Here is an 18463-nt window from a genome sequence, read left to right as displayed (position 1 = left end):
TTTTTCACTTGGTCACGCTTAAATAATGCCGATTAGCATATCAGTTTGAATATTAAACAGGACGGGAATATTGAAAGGGTTTTAATGAAAAAGAAAAATTTTCATTAAAGTTTTATCAAGTGCAAAAATTATGACAATATTTTTTTAAAACGGGGATCATATAAAAAATTTACAACTCAGGTTAATAGAAGGCATTTACAATATTTAAAAAAGTGTATAAAAATAATAACGATCAAGTGTTTTATAGTATACTAGTGGACTATTTGTAGAGGCTATAAGACTGAATAATTACATATCCCAGGAAGAACACTACGAATTTTTACAGCTTACAAAATTGAAAGCATACATTTACAATTACTTCCATTTATTATGATACAATAATAAAGATACAACTGCCATTACAAAACCACAACTGAATTGTTTTTATCTTATCCATTTGTACAAGACATTAAAAAAATACTATAATCATCTTATATTAGAACAACTAGTAAAGCAGTTATAATAGTTGATAATAATTAGATTGAACCTTACCTAATATCCAACAGTGCATTCATTCTGCCAAAAGAATTCGTGCTCGGCGACAAAACATTTTATTATACACTTACAAAAGCCAAACTACAAAAGAAAAGCTTGTAATTTTCAATTTTCTTTTTTACCCAGGAAGCCGTGGTGTAACGTAACAAGCAACAACAAATTAATAACCACAATACTAGCACCCATGTCTTGTTTTACAGAAGCAAAATTGACACAGTTATTATTGTTTCGTGTCAAAATTCCCGAATTTTGAGAAAATATGTCTCATTCCTGATCACAAAAATAAAACATTTTTTTTTACAATGATATTTCCGCATTAGCTTAGCCTCCCTAACTCATACAAAAAAATAAGCGCAATAATCTACATTTACCATTTCGTCATGTAACTGTAAAATTATTGCATTGTAAATTTTCAAAAATCTACAAACTACGAAAATCGTAAAAAAAATATTCAGCTTAACTTACTTTACTTAGATTAATTTGAATTACTTTATAATAGCATGTTTAAACGCGATTCTGTACAATAAGTCTTATATTCAAGTCATTTTGTGTGATGTGACGATCTGAATTCAGACAAAACGACTTAAAGCCCTTCATCGCTTGGATCCTGCTTATTGTACTCCTGTCAGCCAAATTAATGTCACTTGATATTAAATTAGGCAGTGTCGAAATATAACTTATTCAGAAATGACTTATTAAAGCAATTTTGAGGATTATTACCTAACTTACAAATAATAAATCTTCAAGCATGAAACATGTCTATAAATTTATAGATTCTTTGAATGTTATATATATGAGAACGTAATTCCTTGGGCAATAATATGAAAACATTATAAATATATGATCCTATAATTAATAACTATATAATACATAAAGATACACAAAGTATTCCAGTACTTAACAGAGTCGTTACAATTTAAAAACGTTGGTCATTTTCAAATTGAAACGCAAAACAAAAATATATTACTATACATTAAATTCTTTTGATTATTTTCTTCTTTTAAATTAATCCTTTAACCTAAGAATGGACGAATTAAATGTACCCGAAAGAAAGTCAGAACACATTGTCAAATCAATAAATATCTCCACAAAAATAACTTTTTTTTGATTTTTTTCACTATATCAAGTACACAAAAATAAAATTTAAATAAATGTCACAACACTGCTATAGCAAAAAGTAATGAAAAGAATTAGTTTATAATAAGCTTACTGGGCACATATGTTTATACATACGTGGCCATTGCATTATTGTTAACCCCTGCCGTAATTGAGGGTGGGCCTAGTTGCTTCATGTTGCTTGGAACATATTGACCTATGAAGGATCCGTCTTCTGTAAAACGTCCTGTAAGAAACAAAAATGTCACCAGAGAAAAACACCAATTATACGGTTTAAATCACACTGCGGAAAAAAGAATGTTATTTGCTTTGAAGAGAGAAAAGAATCAGAGAGAGTCCCAAGCTCGCACCACCACTGCTTAATACAGCCAATCAAAAACTAAATGCGACTACAGTGGACCCTCGGTTTTACGACAGGAAAAAAATTATCGCGCGGTCTTTGTACCACTGGTCCACTGTATCCGATTAAAATAAATAAACAAAATAATCTTACTATTAAACAAGAGTAGCAAACCCTTGCGACGTCGTTTCTCCTTGACCACGTTTACGACCATATTGCCCAATAAATGAACCGTCTTCATTCATACCTTCTATATAAATTAAAATAAAAATTTCAAAACAAAAACAAAAATATAAATGAGGCTAAAAGTAAAATACCCACCCGTATCTCCATCACCATATTCCGCCATCGAGTCAGTGTCGCTCTCTGGTCCTACTTTAGGCTCGCTGCTCATAGAAGCTCTACCATGTGACTTATTATCTAAAGGTTGCGAATATTCATGAAACCCTCCTTCGTCCGGGTAGTCATGGCGTCCATTCGCCTGTTCCCTTTCGTGCACCGCGTATTTTCCTCCCCTGTTTCTCTTAATTATACAAACAATAATCAAAATGAGTAAAAGAATAGCAATAGCGAGCATCATTCCAATGAACCAGCCAGCGGTAGCCATATTCTCATTCGCTTTAATAACAGGTCCGTCGGAATCCAAGTTGATGGTCTTCACCCTACTGTCGACATGGTGTTCACCATCAACTGACGTAACCTTGAAGTCATAGGACTCCCCAGGGATAATCCCAGGAATATCCGCGTAGTCCTCATTAAGAACTTGCATTTCATTGTAATTCGGTTCGGCTTCTTTTTTGTATTTAACAATGAAATGAGAACCAGGATTCTCCTTTCGGTCTGGCTTCCACAAAATTCTCACAGTGACTTTTCCATCGTCCGCTACATTATATTTCTCGTAATCAAAATCGGGGATACCAGGTTTTGTGCTTGCGATTACAGGATTTGTTTTTCTTTCAATGTAAAAATCTTTTGACTCTCCCGCTTCGGTTCGAGCAGTAATATAGATGACGTAGTTCGTGTCTGGTTTAAGTCCACTTAACTTGGCGCTGAGGATATTTTCTCCGTTAATCTGTGGATTCCGCGCCATTCTGCTGTTGGTTGTTCCATCAATCATCGGTCTGTAGTAGATGTTGTAACCTCGTAAAATCCCGTTCGGCTTTCCTGGTTTTTTCCACGTTAGAAGGAAAGCAGATGTCGCGGCTTTACTGGGATCGTTTGATGCGATTGATACTAGAGGATATGCCTCTAGATATGACATTGACTCCGGAACACCCTCTGGCGTTACGAAACTCAAGGTCTCGCTGGGTGGTCCGTTGTATTTACCATTGTAGACAAACACTTGAGCGTAATTTCTGGTAAATGGATCCAAATTATCGACCAAAGCCTTCGTAACGTAGCCTTGGACTTGAATTTCATTGTGCATTGGTAAGGAAGTGTCGCTCCAAGTTTTAATTTTGTAGCCTTTTAAGTGACCACGGACTTTTCTCTTATCGACTGGGTTCCAACTTAGAAGGGCGGTTTTTGGACCCTGAATCTTGAGCAAAGTGAAGTTGGTAGGAGCTTCCTCTGGACGGTCTTCACCTGAAATATCGACAAGAGTTGAGTGGTGACTAATAATAAGAAATTATTACCTGAGAATCCGATTACTTCTTGCGGCGCTACGTTAGCGACACCCTTCGCATTCATGGCTATGACTTTTATCCTATACTGTTGGAAGGTGGGTTGGTTTTCGACAATATAGCGCTTCGTCTTCCAGTTTGTAATATCGTGGCTTTCGTAAGGTGCTTCGGGAATATCTCGTTTCCAAAACACTCGGTATTGGAATTTCTCGGCGTTATGTTCGATTTTTGGCATTGGCTAAAGGAAAAACCTCCAGTATCTTACACTAGTAAATTTTCCATCTTACCGTCCACGTAATGATCAAATTGTCGGGGCTGTCGCCTTCACCTTTGACGTCGTCCGGATTTTTATATGGCACATCGGGCTCAGTCTGACAAACATCAGAATGAGTCGACGGTAAAGATTTACCGATTTTATTGACTGCGATCACTCGGAAAGTGTAATTGGTCCATGGACTCATAGGTACCTGCAAAGCGTAAGAAGTTCTATCGATTCTTTAATAAATTTGATCTTACATTGTAGCTCATATCGGTGGCCGGAACGCTGTTATACGCTGCAGTCCACGTTTCTGGCGTGAATGTCGTATTGTATTCGATTATATAATGAGAAATCGGAGCACGGTTGTCACCCATTGACTTCCATTTGATGGTGGCATCTTTGGCGTGGCACTCGACTCCCTCCATTGAGGGCGGATTGGGCACATCTACAGTGGTACCATAACCATACAGAACAATTTTGCGATCAACTTACCTTGTACGATTAACTGAGCTTTAGCGGAGGCTTCATCTAATGCAGTTCTAGCAACGCATGTGTAGGTCCCTGAATCCAGTTCGATAGTTTGAGTGATTGTTAACGAATAATCGGAAGAACGTACGAATCTTGGTTCTTCTTCAAAATCTATAGGTTGCTCGTTCTTTAACCACACTATTTCTAAATCTAACGAGTCGTCACTAACAGCGTTACAACGGAAGGTTGCGGAGGTATGAGCTGCGACTTCGTAATCCTCCGGACCATCGGTAATATAAGTGTGGACTAAAAAAATAATGTCTCGATGGTGTTATTAGTCAAGAACCTTCTTACATTTAACGAGCAGTTGAGCCGATTCCCTCACATTGCCAAATTTATTTTCGGCGAAACAAGTATAATTTCCTCGATCATCGAACTGTATATTCGATATGTGCAAATCTCCGTTAGCTTGTACGGAGTAGCGGCCACCTGTTAGTTCTCTGTCGTTCAAACTCCACTTAACTGAAGGTTTGGGTGCACCTAAAACCTTACAAGTCATGGTCACGTCTTGACCATCGACCGCTTGCATATCTTTCGGTGCCTCGATGATTTCCGGAGGAAGCGCTAAAATGAAAATTAAAACACTTGTTTGTTAAGAATAAAGATCATACAAAGCACGTTAACGTAAACATCCTTGTAAACATAACCCAAGGAGTTGGTGGCGTTACAACCGTAGTTTCCAGTATCATCTTTCGTCAGACTTTCGATTATAATTCTGTGATTTTCGACGCGTCTTCGAGGATTTGGAGGAGCTTCAGCAATAGGCTTTCCGTTATGGATCCATTTTATTTCCGGTTTAGGCACTCCACCAGCTTCACAACGGAACTCTGCTGTTTCTCCTTCAGCTGCGTTCACGCGCTCGGGTTCTTTGGTGAAGAAGGGAACAGCTGTAATGTCGTGGTTAATATGCAGACAGTGTGGTTCAAGATGATTAGTTACCAAAGACTTTAAGTTCGATGGAATGACTTTTCGGTTCTTTAACACCGTTGCTGACCTCGCACGTGTAGGTACCTTCGTCTTCAAAATTTACCACTCGTATCACCAGCGATTTACCGTAATTGTCCTGTGTTATTCGATCTGATGACTGTATAACTTGACCGTCTTTATACCAAACTGTCTGAGGAAGCGGTCTAAAAACAAGGGGAAAATGAAGGACGCTTTTAACTGTGCACTTCCGGGTGACTTACGTTCCTCCAAAAATACAGTAGAGCTTCTGCTGTTTTCCTAAATACGCTACAGTATTCCTTCTGGAAACATATTGAAGAACTGGTTCGTGCTTATTCGAGACCGCAGACACTCCGGTGGACACGACATTCAACAAAACGCTATTTCCGTACTTATATTCGTGTTTAAAAGGCGAGGTAGCAGCACAAGCGTACTTGAAATTATCAGTAACATCAGCTTTGGTCAAATTTGAAAACCACAAATTTCCTTCAGGATCAATTGTCATTCTGGAGCTGTTAATAGTTTTGAAGCCCAAACTAGTGTATAAATAAATCCAGTGAACTGTAGGCTTCGGCCACCCATCTGGAGGTTCACAAGTCAATTTGAAGGGTTCGCCTTCATTCCCTGTCAATGAAATGGGCTGTGTTGTCTTAAATGAATTCAGTTCTGCTTTTCGCATAAAAACAGAGTTTGAAGTAGCAACTCCATGCTCATTGTCAGCGAAACACTGATATTGTCCTAAGTCGTCGTTTTGGGGTTTCGAGATTGACAATGTCCCACGTCCTGGTTGCTGCGAAATACGATTGTCATACACTTGCCAATCGAATGGTTTGCCGTTTTTGATCCAACGGTATTTTGGTGCAGGTTCGCCTATTGCTTCGCATTCTATGTAAAAAGGTTTGTCGGTTTCACCGCCGCTTTCTACTTGGAAAAGTACTTCGTCTGTTGGGGGTTGTTTTACGATATACGGGGGAGATGGAACTAAAAAAAACACGATATGATAATAAAGACCTAATTAGTAATGTCCATCAGTCCCGTTAAACCGCATTTTCCTATGACTCAACAGGATGCATGTTTAAGATGTTTAAATGACAAACAATTATCAACTCCCATATATGAGAGTTAGTATGCATTTAAAGTAAACATTGATTGGTAAGAACTTCCCAAAAAACTTTTGGGGAATGAAAAAGTCCGTTGAGGTCACTTTAATTATGAAACGACAACGTTGGAAACTTTCAAATGATGCATATTTGATGGCATACATTAACACCACCCCACTAAAATATGCAAATACCGAAGCAGTCATCTACAAATTCAACTGGTAATATCGGTCTGGTCGTCTAACGGCAGTTTTAGTGTAATAGGAAAAATGCACTAAAGAAATTAATTAATACGATAAATCACTCACCTTCTCGTCCTAATGAGCATGATAAACTTAATACCGTCAACAACAAACTGAAAATGAATTGATTTGCCATCTTTGTGATGTGTAGTGAGTTACGCCCTGTAAGAAAAAAAGAAGTAATTAATTACCGATAAGCTCATACGTAACATCTCTATATATAGACGAATATTTAAAGTTGCAATACCGTAATCCAATTATAATTAGTGATGACATATCTAAAATAAAACTATACTTAGAAACAATTGTCATAGCACACTCGTCGTTTCATTCGTTTCAAAAAGGTAAGTTATTGAACTACATTAAGACGGAGGAAAGCTCAAAAGCACACAGTCTAGGGATGTGTACTGAGAGCAAAGAAAAAATAATATTGCAGTTACTGTGTAAATATTTATAAGCGGAGACTGATGGTATTATTTAAAAATTTTGTAAGAGCACTTTTCCGGTAAAATATTGTTAACTCTTTGTTTCTTTTCTACCCGTCAATTCCGCATCCGCGAAGCGAGCCATGTGGAAAACAGTTTTCCGGGATCAACTAAAAAAAACAGTTTACTAAAACCTTTACTTAACCATTTCCAATTTATACTTTTGTTTACACATTATGTGGTACAAATAACAGTCAAATTTTATCGATTTAAAGTGTTTATGTTATCGTGGCAGCAGATGGGGTTCATTATCCTTTTTATTTCTCTAAATTCAGAAATTTTATTATAGATGTTATATAGGTTGTAATTTTCATTACAGCATTCTTCCCACTAAGATATGCACCAAAGTCATAAGCAATTCATTAAATACCATCAAAAAGATTTTATTATATTTTCCCGCTTTATTGCAGTTACTCTGGCCTAAAAAACCACCAATGGTGACGCAAGAGTTATTATCAGTTTTGTTATTGTTGGTGTGCATTACCAAGAAAAACACTAGCAAAGAGATGAGTCAGAAAGAAATCGTACAAGGAAACAAAAGTGAAAAAAATGGGAAAAAATGCTCCAGTTCAAAATTAATTGGAACACAAATAAAAGATTTATAATGTAGATAACCAACAGCCATTAAAAATGGTTAAAACACTACCGATTTAATGTTCCCGATATGTACCTTTCCTTTACATCAAGTAAATGTTGCTCCAAATAAACTTTTTATCAAATTATTACAAAAACGATTCATACATTCCAAAAGAAAATTATAATAATTATAATTAAATGTAATAATTAGCGATAGAAATGTTGACAAAAAACTGAAACTGTTCCTTTAGCTCCATTAGATTTAAGGAATGTTTTTACTGAATGACAGTCATGAGGAACACGTTAGAAATGACATAATTGCTTAATTCCCAACTGTCAAACAATCACAGGAGTACCAACACGTTTGTATATTTTAAAGACGCTACTTTTGTTGCACTTTACAAAAACTATTTTGGATTCATTTTTCTTTCACTAAACGCCAACAATTTCGTGTAACTTATTTCAATTTAATTTCCAGAAAATGACATCATATCAAAATTAGGAATGAGTTTATTTGAGCTCAGAATAAAATTGATACCTGAAACGAGTCATCTCCCTTGAATGAGTCATTCTAAGAGAAAGGCAAACAATTCTCTGGAAATATACGGTTTCAGAAACCCATTAAAGGGGTGAAAAAGCATCTTGTGTAGGTAAACATGAAGGGACTGACTATGCAGAGAAAAATTTGACAATAATTACATGTGGGAGGACTTAACACGTCGACCGTTTCTTCCAATCGTGTCTATGAGTTAAATGTAAATTACGAATACAATTACTTGAACTGTGCTATTTATATCCATTAAATTTAAGAATAGATTAGGCGAACAAATTGGGCTTATGATAAATACGCTTCAATAAGATTTTCTGGAGCAGTTGGGAACGAAAAGGCCATCAAGGAGGCTATGCTAAAATGACATCATTTTGGAAATGACAGTTTTAACCGGCAGCAATCCAGTTCTTGCACAAGAAAATATTTTCAGATTAGGTTAACTAAATTTAGTCTGCATTACACAATGGGAATATTGAATATTGGGCTTAAATCAATGCTACATGACGCATATTCTCGAACGGTTCGTTGGCCCAAAATGAAGCATTATGTTATTTTTGATCATTTCTTTCATTTGACAAATGAGCCAACGAAGGTGGCAGTTGACTGAAATGTTTTTGTTTTGTACCCACGACAAGTTCCGTTATCTCGCTTATCAAGATAGCAAACTCTTATCTAGATACATCTTTAGCTTTTAAAACTCACCAAAATATTTCAAAATCTATGTTATTTGTCCATGATAACGATTTATCACTACACTACAAACACACAACAGAGATAGGTGCGGTCTAGGCGGTCGTCACACTCACTAATCAGATTATTTATCACTGCGAACTATCACTACTTCAAAAATATCTAGATACTCAATCAGAAAGAACTATTATTCTATTAAAAATATCTAGATAAAGGATTTGACTGTCCATTATACATCAACGAATACTATTCATTTTTATTTTATTTTACACTGAAACCATTTGGTGTTGGTAGGCGTGGTGTGGTCACTTTCTCAGCGCCATCGCACGGGGAGCTTTAAAACCATTTCATGTCAAATTTAAAACAAATTAAAAGAAAATTCCTTAAGCATTACGTCATTATTTATTAATATTGATTATTTTAAATTCATGTAAATGTTGAGTGATGCATTTATTGCAAAAGTCGTGATTTCATCTGCTTACCAAATGTCAGGGTATCACAATTTTTTTTTGGTCATCAGGTCATCACCGAAGAAGGAAAATTATTTTTTGGCAATCAACCAATTATATCACCAAAAAATATTATGATTACCCACTCACTCATTCAGCTGCAATAAGCAAAAAAAAAACTTGCGGCGTCTCTGTATTTAAAAAAAATCATCCCCACCGGAATTAGTTCCAATGAATATGTTTGCAATCAACCTACTCTTATTTCAACAATGCTGCGTGTTATTGGTCTACTGGTACTTCTTATAAAAATATTTTTCTATTTTCTGTCGTCCGTTCAACAAAAACCTTCAAAAAAGTGTTCATTTCGAGTTTAAATTCCGCGCCGAACCTTATTGTGACACGCCACCGCGACATGCGAACTACGCAGTCGCGCTGCAGTTGCGTAGTTAACTTCGCTCTCGCAATCTGTCATTGATCGTAAATTCACGCCATATTTTGTTTTATTGAGAATTATCAAAAATGTTCCGCACCACAGCGCTCCGTGTGAGCTCCCTTGTAAAAGGGGCCCTAAATGTCTCCAAACCTTCCATTACAGCAACCAGATTCATGTCATCGCACAGTACTGAAACAGACGAACAATTCGACTCCAGGTAAATTACGTAATTCATAACCTTAATCTTATAAGAAAATTGATCTAAATGGGAAAAAGGAACTATTATTGGCAAATCCCAATTTTTTTAACTGAGTTGACTTGGCGTGGCTTGAAATTTAAATGGAAAAGTTGGTTTCAGGTATGAGAACTTCTTCAACAGGAAGGATATTGATGGTTGGGAAATCCGGCAAGGGATTAATGATCTTTGTGGTCACGATTTGGTCCCAGAGCCCAAAATCTTAATTGCTGCTTTGAAAGCTTGCCGCCGTGTCAATGACTATGCTTTAGCTGTTAGGATTCTTGAAGCAGTGAAAGATAAATGTGGAGGAAAAGTTAATGAAATTTACCCATACATTGTCCAGGAAGTCAGACCCACCTTGACAGAGTTAGGAATTGATACACCTGAAGAACTGGGATATGACAAGCCAGAGCTTGCATTAGAGTCTGTTTATGACATTCACTAAACAATTAATTTAATTAGTCCATGTAATGTGTTATATTATTACATAAATAATAATACAAAATTTTGAGTTTCATTTATACTATATTTTCTTCCACTTTTAAGAAGTCAATGAAAAAAACTTGTCATAGTTGATAGCTTTATTTGGTAGTTACAAAATTCTATTAAAACTTACAAGTTTGAATTAACGATCAGGCCAAGATCATTAAAATTACGTTATTAGAGCGCAGAACCAAATGCATCATTTTTTGGTTGGTAAATAACTGCCTCTTGCGGCGCCACGTTAGCGACACCCTTCGCATTTATGGCTATGACTTTTATTCTATACTGTTGGGAGGTGGGTTGGTTTTCGACAATATAGCGCTTCGTCTTCCAGTTTGTAATATAGTAGCTTTCGTAAGGTACTTCGGGAATATCTCGTTTCCAAAACACTCGGTATTGGAATTTCTCTGCGTTATGTTCGATTTTTGGCATTGGCTAAAGAAAAAACCTTCAATATCTCACACTGTTCAATTTTTCGTCTTACCGTCCACGTAATGATCAAATTGTCGGAGCTGTCAATTTCACCTTTGACGTTGTCCGGATTTTTATATGGCACATCGGGCTCAGTCTGACAAACATCAGAATGAGTCGACGGTAAAGATTTACCGATTTTATTGACTGCGATCACTCGGAAAGTGTAATTGGTCCATGGACTCATCGGTACCTACAAAGCGTAAAAAGTTCTATCCATTCTTTAATAAATTTGATCTTACATTGAAGCTCAGATCGGTGGCCGGAACACTATTATACGCTGCAGTCCACGTTTCTGGCGTGAATGTCGTATTGTATTCGACTATATAATGTGAAATCGGAGCACGATTGTCACCCATTGACTTCCATTTGATGGTGGCATCTCTGGGGTGGCACTCGACTCCCTCCATTGAGGGCGGATTGGGCACATCTACAGTTTGAGAGTTTTAGTATGCATTCAAAGTAAACATTTATCATTATTGATTGGTAAAAACTGCCCAAAAAACTTTTGTTTAATAAAAAAATCCGTTGAGTTCACTTTAATTATGAAACGACAACGTTGAAAACTTTCAAATGATGCATATTCGATGGCATACATTAACACCACCCCACTAAAATATACAAATACCGAAGCAGTCATCTACAAATTCAACTGGTAATGTCGGTCTGGTCGTCTAACGGCAGTTTTAGTGTAATAGGAAAAATGCACTAAAGAAATTGATTAACACGATAATACACTCACCTTCTTGTCCTAATGAGCATGATAAACTTAATACCGTCAACAACAAACTGAAAATGAATTGATTTGCCATATTTGTGATGTGTAAGTTAGCCCTGTAAGAAAAAAAGAAGCAATTAATAACGGATAAGCTCTTTCGTAACATCTCTATATATATCCTTCATATCAAACCCTAGTGAGGTCCGAAGGTCGATCCTGGCCCGAAATTTGGGACTGTACCCAAGAACTATGTCGAGGAATGTACTTGATAGAAAAAAAAAACAAAAGTTTTTAAAGAAGTGGTTTCTTTGGTTGTTATTACCTATTCTGCGTTATTAACAGTGAAGTAATAGAATCTTGCCGACTAGCAGTTTACCGCGTTTTTAAAACTGGAATGTTTAATCAACTAACTAAAGGATTGAAAAAAAACAAGCGAAGTGATGCAAGTGAAACTAGAATGAAATCTTGTCATCAAAGAAGTAATAAATTCGAAATTTGATAAATTTTTGCAATGAATTGTCAACGGCAGACACCACTTTTCTTGTAGTTCATAAATATGTTATTTTTGATCATTTCTTTCATTTGACAAATGAACCAATGAAGTTGGCAGTTCCGTTATCTCGCTTATCAAGATACATCTTGAGCTTTTAAAACTCACCAAAATATTTCAAAATCTATGTTATTTGTCCATGATAACGATTTATCACTACACTACAAGACCCACCTTGACGGAGTTAGGAATTGAAACACCTGAAGAGCTGGGATATGACAAGCCAGAGCTTGCACTAGTCTGTTATGACATTCACTAAACAATTAATTTAATAAGTCCATGTAATGTGTTATATTATTACATAAATAATAATAAAAAATTATGAGTTTCACTTATACTATATTTTCTCTGACTTTTAGAGGTCAATGAAAATAACTATTGTCATAATTGATAGTTTTATTTGGTAGTTACAGAATTCTATTAAAATTTACAAGTTTGAATTAATGATCAGGCCAAGATCATTAAAATTTCGTTATTAGTGCGCAGAACCAAAGGCATCTTTTTTTTCAAAATAACTTAAGGCCAGTTGGTAAAGTGTAATATACATCTTTTCTTAATTTTATGGACAAACAACTGCCTCTTGTGCCAGCACATTAAATATAAACAGAAACAAAGAAAGATATCTTCAAATTTGTGTTAATAGGGTGATAAGAGGAAGATATCTTTAGTGTGATGTTTATATGGTGCTACAATTCGTTACCACTACAGGTAATTGGCCATATAGATCTAAAGTCTAATATACATGCATACCATAAAAATAACATTTAAAAGTTAACATGTCACACCACATTGAAACAAACTATTACATTTATTTTGTCAAAAAGTTAGTTACAGTGAGATTTGTAAAATATACAATGTACAGTGTTCTTACTTTTACAAAAAAAAAAAATTGTTACTTGATCTAGCTATTTTCAAAGATCCCGTAAAATCATGAGTAAAACAACTTAATATTAAATTATTTAATGAAGGTACTTTAATATGCCTTTGGCACGAAATTCTAAACCAAGCCTAATTAATATTTGGTTCTTTACATAATACAAAATTAACAATAAATGGAAATTCACCAAAATATATATATAAAAAAAAAACTAGTGAAGCAAGCAATGCAAATGTATGGCACAAATAACAAAAGGAACCATACAATACACACCAGAAACAACCACCATTGTTTGTAAACACACATAAAACCTTTCTAGTGCACAGTGAACTAACAATTAAAATACCCAATAAAACTAAAAATAATTAACAAATTTAAATTAAAGTAAATAATCAGAATATACAGAAAACTTACACTTAATATGCACATGTATAAAAAGTTACAACTTAACACAGATTGACCGAGAAATGAGACGTTTACTAATACGCTGATACATGTTAAATACCCTCTCTGAACACTAATCTTTCATTATAAAACTAACATCGTTATTATGCCAAAAGTGACTAGTAAAATACGTAGTATTAGTGCTTCATGTTTTAGATAAGTGGGAAAACGCAAAATAAAAATAATTTGTCGAATACTAGATTGCTCGTAAATAACAATACCCACGATAAGATGTACAAAAGAAAGACGATCACGGTTCTTCAAACATTAAGATCACATAAGTACTGTTACGGTAAAAAGGTCGTTGTTCATGAATTATAGACATTTTGGAAATGTATGCTTGCTATATGGTTACCCGCCTCTACTTAGGCCTGGCCGTCTGTGGATGATCTAAGTACTTGCGCAAAATGAAATAGAAGCTGTTGTACGATTCACGAACTGCAGTTATGTAAAATTGTACACACACGTTATAATTTAGCACAAAAACCTTATATTTAATATATTTATAAATATATATACAGCATAGTTTAATTAATGTTCATTGTTTCAAGGTTTACCACACTTATCCAGAAACATAACATATACCCTAATAAGTTTTCAACTAATGAATTTACCACCACTTTTGCTAACAGTCAAATAATAATTTTCAGACAACAATAATTTTTTTAAAACCGATTTGCTAAAGATAAGAAAAAGCTATTTATATAAAATTAATGAAGATACTTTATAAATATTTACTTCTGTATCAACAGTACCGTCTATTGGTCACTTAAAATAGTTTCTTCCGTTTTAACATCAGCAATACCTTGCATTGCTTTTGTTAAAACCGTGGCATCTTTTAGCGATAAAACTTGTAAAACTTGTGGCCCCTCATTACCTGAACTCTGTATCATCATCGAATGTGTTGTTAATCCGCTCGGTGTCACGGCCAGCGTTTCCATGTTGTCGCCATTATTTGGTTCCACCTTATTAACAGACTAAAAGTGTTAACCCCGTTCAATAATAAACATAAAACAACACCATCGACACATTTTTTCACTCACCTTTGGTACTGGGACAACTGGTGTAACACAAACTGTACCATCACTGTTTGTATGAAGGTGTTGAATATTTGCTACCATGGTATGGTACATTGATGCAGTTACAGGTACGGTAATCACGCCACTTACTGAAATTGGGTAACCTGAACAGATTAGGTCATAGGCAAAATAAACAAAAAGAAAACAACTAAAAGGAATCGACAACGCAAATTGTTATTCTTTCCAATTCACACTCACCATGGCCATCTTCCCCAGTTAATATTATTTGGCCTTCCGAATTGAGTGTCGCTTCTGTCACTGAATTCAAATCGACAACCTCACCTTGTGAGCCACTTTCGGATATTGCTTGGATGGTATGAACTGGTGTACCATCACCCTGACCAGTTTGAATCTGCAAATTTATACAATCGTCATAAAAAAATTCAAAGAAAACTACCCCCACCGTTGCAGTATCATTTTTTTACTGCACAGGAAGTAATAAAAGGATATTTACAGTGGCCATTCCCTGAACGTGAGCTGTTGTGCCGTCTGGCAAGGTAATAATGGGATTGTTGGGATCCACTTGGACAATACTGACAGTACCATCTGGATTGGTAATTGTATGTAGTACCGTGGGGGTGTATTGTGTTGTTATCTAAAAAAAAAACTTGCTCATTTAATAATGAACTGTGGTTTTTTAGACAGTATAACAATGTAATACCACGTTTTTAAATGACGAAATTGGCATTCAAAAACGCACTATAAAGTAGAAATCTACAACACGTTTGCATAAACTTCAGGTGTGTACTAATAAAAACTGAACGTAATAAAGAACAAAACCAAGCTAAGCAGGCATCAAAAGATAATAATAATAAGTAATAAAATCACTGAAAGAGATGATAACTAAAAATTAAGGAAAAAAAAATAAAATGATATAAAATGACAACACTCATATTATAAAATTTGCTACACACATCAACGTCAGAACTATAGCCTGCAGGATCGAGGCAAACCTGCGCAGAGGACCCTGACAAGCCATCAGGCGAAGCAGCAATAATTTGGGGCGACCCGTTAGCTTGGATCTGTATCTTATGTGTAGGTACTATTCCTGAGGAATGCATTTTTAAAACACCAACCGATGTACTGACATTGGCGTTGGCAGTAGCTGTGGCATTGGCCTTTTCATCTTCTTCCGTAAACGCCGGTAGCAAGTCTTCTCTGCCATGAAACTTGTAACAATTTATGACTATTTGTCGCAACGCGTGCGTCCAAGATATCTAAAAGCTCAAATATAAAAAACAAAGCGAAACTTGTCGTGTTTACAACTTTTTGTTTTTCGTCTTCGCTTCTTGCGTCCATTCGGACGTTAGCCCATGGTAATTCTTTTGGCCACCATGGTGGTCGAGTAGATTCGCGCCCCCATCCAGGTTTCCCTCTACCGGTAGAATACTTTAGCATCAAAGGAATAAAAGCACGAAGTTGTGCTTGGGTCATTTTTTCCACCGGTGTCGGGATACCGTCAATAATCAAAGGAGGCAATTCGAAAAGAGACGGATCGTCTTGTACTGGTGGGGGCGCTTGATGGGCTAACGCATTCTCGAGTTCCTCCATGATCATTCCACGGAGATTTTTAATTACATCTTCTAATGGTTTAGCTCCAAACACTTTGTAGCTAATATTTGGTTTGCCAGGAGTGGCGACTAAAACTATAGCTTGCTGACCTACACGTGTTGCAAATTCATCTATGGTTTGCTAAAAATCTCAACTATTACAACTTCATTCCATTTTTAAAACAACCTACTCTCAATTTCCTGAGTAGACGATTTTGCTGTCTTTTCCTTATAGAAGGATTCGTTTCGAACGAATGAGGTCTCTTGCGTTTCTTCGCTGAGACAATTGCTGCAGCGGCGGCGACACCTACTGGACCTAGAAATCCAAACATTACCTCATTCAAAAACGACTAGACCAACGTACCTGCAGCAGCTAACTGAGCAGTGACTTCATCGTCCATTGCCGCCGTCATGAAGTCGGATCCTTCTTCGCAGGCCGACCCCGCTGACGACTGACAATTGTCATCGTCATCATCGGATTGGATTGACATCGGTGAACCAACAACCATTGCGATTTCCTCACTATTGGCCTGATTGCCATTTGACGTATTCATTATCAAAACCATTTACCCGCAGTGTGGAAGACGGGCCCCCTGCACAAACAGCAACATTCATTAAGACAAAATCGAAGATAAAAACACAAAATTTGCTGGATGTAGCCACCGTTATGTTCATTTCGTTTTGGCAAAGAAAAATTGACTATATAACACGGATAAAAAGTAGATTGAATCGGCGTACAAGGAAAACACAAAACTGGGTAAAAAAGGTACACGTAATTATTTAATTAAAAACCGTATTTGCATTCATTTTTTGTCATATCTCGGCTTGTTTGCTGACGATGTGCGAAATCAAATAGTAAAATATGGTAAATAGAATAGTTCAGCTTCAAATAAGAAAATTAGATAAATCCTCTGGAACGTTTTTCCTCGGAGGTGAAGGATATTATCGTTTTTGCCCATGAGTTTGATTAGCTTTGGTTCTTTTAGTTAAACTGGGCCCTAGAATAATTTCTGGTTGTCTCAATGGAAAATTGGAGGCAAGTGGAATTGTAGCAAGAGTGTTACCTTATTCACATATAGATCAACATGCTGTTGTGGTTACAATATTGGGAAGAAAACGGTTTGACTGATTGAAGAAAATATTGCCAGTGGTTCTGAAGTAAAGATTTTCTGTGGGTTTTTGCAAACACATGACTACACTGTTATTATATAATATACCGCACTAGGTTACCTAGTAATAATTTTAGTTAAAAAAGTGAGTTGGTTTTGAATTGTAGTTAGACTTGGAGATGTAAACAGTTGGATGATTTACAAGTTATTGAGGTTATGTCTAGATTAACCTACCTCATAGGTGATTTTCTTAGTTAGCATCATTTCTGAGAAGTTAGAAAACAGTAGAATGTAGTATATAATGAATTTAGCTTGAAATAGTTAATAACGTGAATATATTATTGGAATATAGGATATATGTATAAATGCTACAGTACAAAATCAATAATTGATGTTCCCCCTTGCCCCCAACATTCCCTATAGATAAAATATTTCGATTGAGGGTCTGAATTAGGAATTTGCGAAAAATCGTGTGTTGTGTTGATGCATTGCATTTGTGCATCTTATTTTTAACACATGCACATGAACATAAACAGTATTTGCGCAAAAGGGCAGAGGTTTGGCGCCAGACGTGTCGTGAAGAAAGACATTTAACTAAAATGGCTTCCAAAGTTTGTTAAAGCCAGAAGGCGGCGGAGGGCACGCGTTTGTTTCCACGGGCCCAATTGCATCCGAACGCATTTTTGAATATAATTGAAGGAATTTTGTTTGAGTGAATCGCGCGTCCCCAAGCAATGGAGCAGGCCCAGTTAAAATTATTAGTACGGCTGCGTACGCACCTGCGTGTATGTTACACATTTAACAGAAAAACATGTCTGTTACCGCATTTTTCACAATTATTTATTTCTTCTCGCACTTGCCACGTCCACAACACTCAGTACAACATTTTTACATGGGTAAATATTCGCCTTGCACAATGACAGATAAATTTACGTCACATTCTCTGATATCGATCGAAGCAAGCAGTGTTGGTAATGCCCGACATTGTTTTCACTCACAAACACTTCATAGGAGTCTGCGCAATGACAATTGTGGGAATTTTAACGGAGAGATTTCCAAAAATTTTCGGGAATTT

General features: G+C 36.1%; 4 protein-coding genes across 12 annotated transcripts; 1 reads left to right on the top strand and 3 right to left on the bottom strand.

Annotated features, from left to right (window-relative positions):
- Nucleotides 1–98: 98 nt before the first annotated feature.
- Nrg (Neuroglian) lies at nt 99–9317 on the bottom strand. Of its 2 annotated transcripts, XM_088047090.1 has the most exons (13): nt 9000–9317; nt 6753–6848; nt 5587–6325; nt 5339–5529; nt 5011–5286; nt 4694–4963; nt 4364–4645; nt 4129–4316; nt 3900–4079; nt 3625–3850; nt 2312–3574; nt 2144–2240; nt 1785–1876 (listed from the first exon to the last, which is right to left on the bottom strand). In XM_088047090.1, exons 2-12 carry the CDS (start codon nt 6820–6822, stop codon nt 2146–2148), a joined length of 3780 nt encoding a protein of 1259 aa, XP_087903216.1. In that variant the 5' UTR covers nt 6823–6848; nt 9000–9317; the 3' UTR covers nt 1785–1876; nt 2144–2145. The 2 variants fall into 2 exon arrangements, with proteins under 2 accessions (XP_087903215.1, XP_087903216.1); XM_088047089.1 differs by lacking the exon at nt 2144–2240 and having other exon boundaries at nt 99–1876.
- Nucleotides 9318–9852: 535 nt separating this feature from the next.
- On the top strand, nt 9853–10612 carry LOC148167468 (cytochrome c oxidase subunit 5A, mitochondrial-like). The gene is made up of 2 exons (XM_088048009.1): nt 9853–10086; nt 10228–10612. The coding sequence occupies exons 1-2, from the start codon at nt 9956–9958 to the stop codon at nt 10550–10552; spliced, it is 456 nt and encodes a 151-aa protein (XP_087904135.1). The 5' UTR covers nt 9853–9955; the 3' UTR covers nt 10553–10612.
- A 58-nt stretch (nt 10613–10670) lies between these two features.
- LOC148167467 (neuroglian-like) lies at nt 10671–12614 on the bottom strand. Of its 4 annotated transcripts, none has more exons than XM_088048004.1 (5): nt 12504–12614; nt 11804–11895; nt 11304–11491; nt 11075–11254; nt 10671–11025 (listed from the first exon to the last, which is right to left on the bottom strand). In XM_088048004.1, the coding sequence occupies exons 2-5, from the start codon at nt 11871–11873 to the stop codon at nt 10768–10770; spliced, it is 696 nt and encodes a 231-aa protein (XP_087904130.1). In that variant the 5' UTR covers nt 11874–11895; nt 12504–12614; the 3' UTR covers nt 10671–10767. The 4 variants fall into 4 exon arrangements, with proteins under 4 accessions (XP_087904130.1, XP_087904133.1, XP_087904132.1 ...); XM_088048007.1 differs by lacking the exon at nt 12504–12614 and adding an exon at nt 12438–12496; XM_088048006.1 differs by lacking the exon at nt 12504–12614 and adding an exon at nt 12102–12252.
- A 93-nt stretch (nt 12615–12707) lies between these two features.
- Nucleotides 12708–18404, bottom strand: ewg (DNA-binding protein Ewg). Of its 5 annotated transcripts, none has more exons than XM_088047997.1 (9): nt 18168–18404; nt 16644–16872; nt 16471–16595; nt 15996–16421; nt 15644–15946; nt 15184–15324; nt 14928–15081; nt 14694–14833; nt 12708–14615 (listed from the first exon to the last, which is right to left on the bottom strand). In XM_088047997.1, the coding sequence occupies exons 2-9, from the start codon at nt 16843–16845 to the stop codon at nt 14409–14411; spliced, it is 1698 nt and encodes a 565-aa protein (XP_087904123.1). In that variant the 5' UTR covers nt 16846–16872; nt 18168–18404; the 3' UTR covers nt 12708–14408. The 5 variants fall into 5 exon arrangements, with proteins under 5 accessions (XP_087904123.1, XP_087904126.1, XP_087904127.1 ...); XM_088048000.1 differs by having other exon boundaries at nt 14694–14818; nt 18168–18403; XM_088048001.1 differs by having other exon boundaries at nt 15806–15946; nt 18168–18402.
- Nucleotides 18405–18463: the final 59 nt, after the last annotated feature.

This window comes from Gnatocerus cornutus, chromosome 10, assembly GCF_029298725.1.
Source record: "Gnatocerus cornutus isolate USDA-ARS CGAHR chromosome 10, icGnaCorn1.1, whole genome shotgun sequence".
Lineage (NCBI taxonomy): Eukaryota > Metazoa > Arthropoda > Insecta > Coleoptera > Tenebrionidae > Gnatocerus > Gnatocerus cornutus.
This window is presented reverse-complemented; position numbering and strand designations above follow the sequence as displayed.

What these genes read in the sequence shown, in the direction of transcription:
- Nrg (XM_088047089.1), bottom strand. Translation starts at nt 6,822, where the DNA reads ATGGCAAATCAATTCATTTTCAGTTTGTTGTTGACGGTATTAAGTTTA. An exon ending in CATCGAACTTAAAGTCTTTG is followed by an intron (nt 5,287 to 5,338) that starts GTAACTAATCAT and finishes ACGACATTACAG; the next exon opens with CTGTTCCCTTCTTCACCAAA. An exon ending in GGCTCAACTGCTCGTTAAAT is followed by an intron (nt 4,646 to 4,693) that starts GTAAGAAGGTTC and finishes TTATTTTTTTAG; the next exon opens with TCCACACTTATATTACCGAT.
- LOC148167468 (XM_088048009.1), top strand. Translation starts at nt 9,956, where the DNA reads ATGTTCCGCACCACAGCGCTCCGTGTGAGCTCCCTTGTAAAAGGGGCC. An exon ending in GACGAACAATTCGACTCCAG is followed by an intron (nt 10,087 to 10,227) that starts GTAAATTACGTA and finishes AGTTGGTTTCAG; the next exon opens with GTATGAGAACTTCTTCAACA.
- LOC148167467 (XM_088048003.1), bottom strand. Translation starts at nt 11,945, where the DNA reads ATGTTACGAAAGAGCTTATCCGTTATTAATTGCTTCTTTTTTTCTTAC. An exon ending in ATGCTCATTAGGACAAGAAG is followed by an intron (nt 11,492 to 11,803) that starts GTGAGTGTATTA and finishes CTCAAACTGTAG; the next exon opens with ATGTGCCCAATCCGCCCTCA. An exon ending in ATTTGATCATTACGTGGACG is followed by an intron (nt 11,026 to 11,074) that starts GTAAGACGAAAA and finishes TTTTTTCTTTAG; the next exon opens with CCAATGCCAAAAATCGAACA.
- ewg (XM_088047997.1), bottom strand. Translation starts at nt 16,845, where the DNA reads ATGGTTTTGATAATGAATACGTCAAATGGCAATCAGGCCAATAGTGAG. An exon ending in TGCTCAGTTAGCTGCTGCAG is followed by an intron (nt 16,596 to 16,643) that starts GTACGTTGGTCT and finishes TTGGATTTCTAG; the next exon opens with GTCCAGTAGGTGTCGCCGCC. An exon ending in AACTGGGGAAGATGGCCATG is followed by an intron (nt 14,834 to 14,927) that starts GTGAGTGTGAAT and finishes TAATCTGTTCAG; the next exon opens with GTTACCCAATTTCAGTAAGT.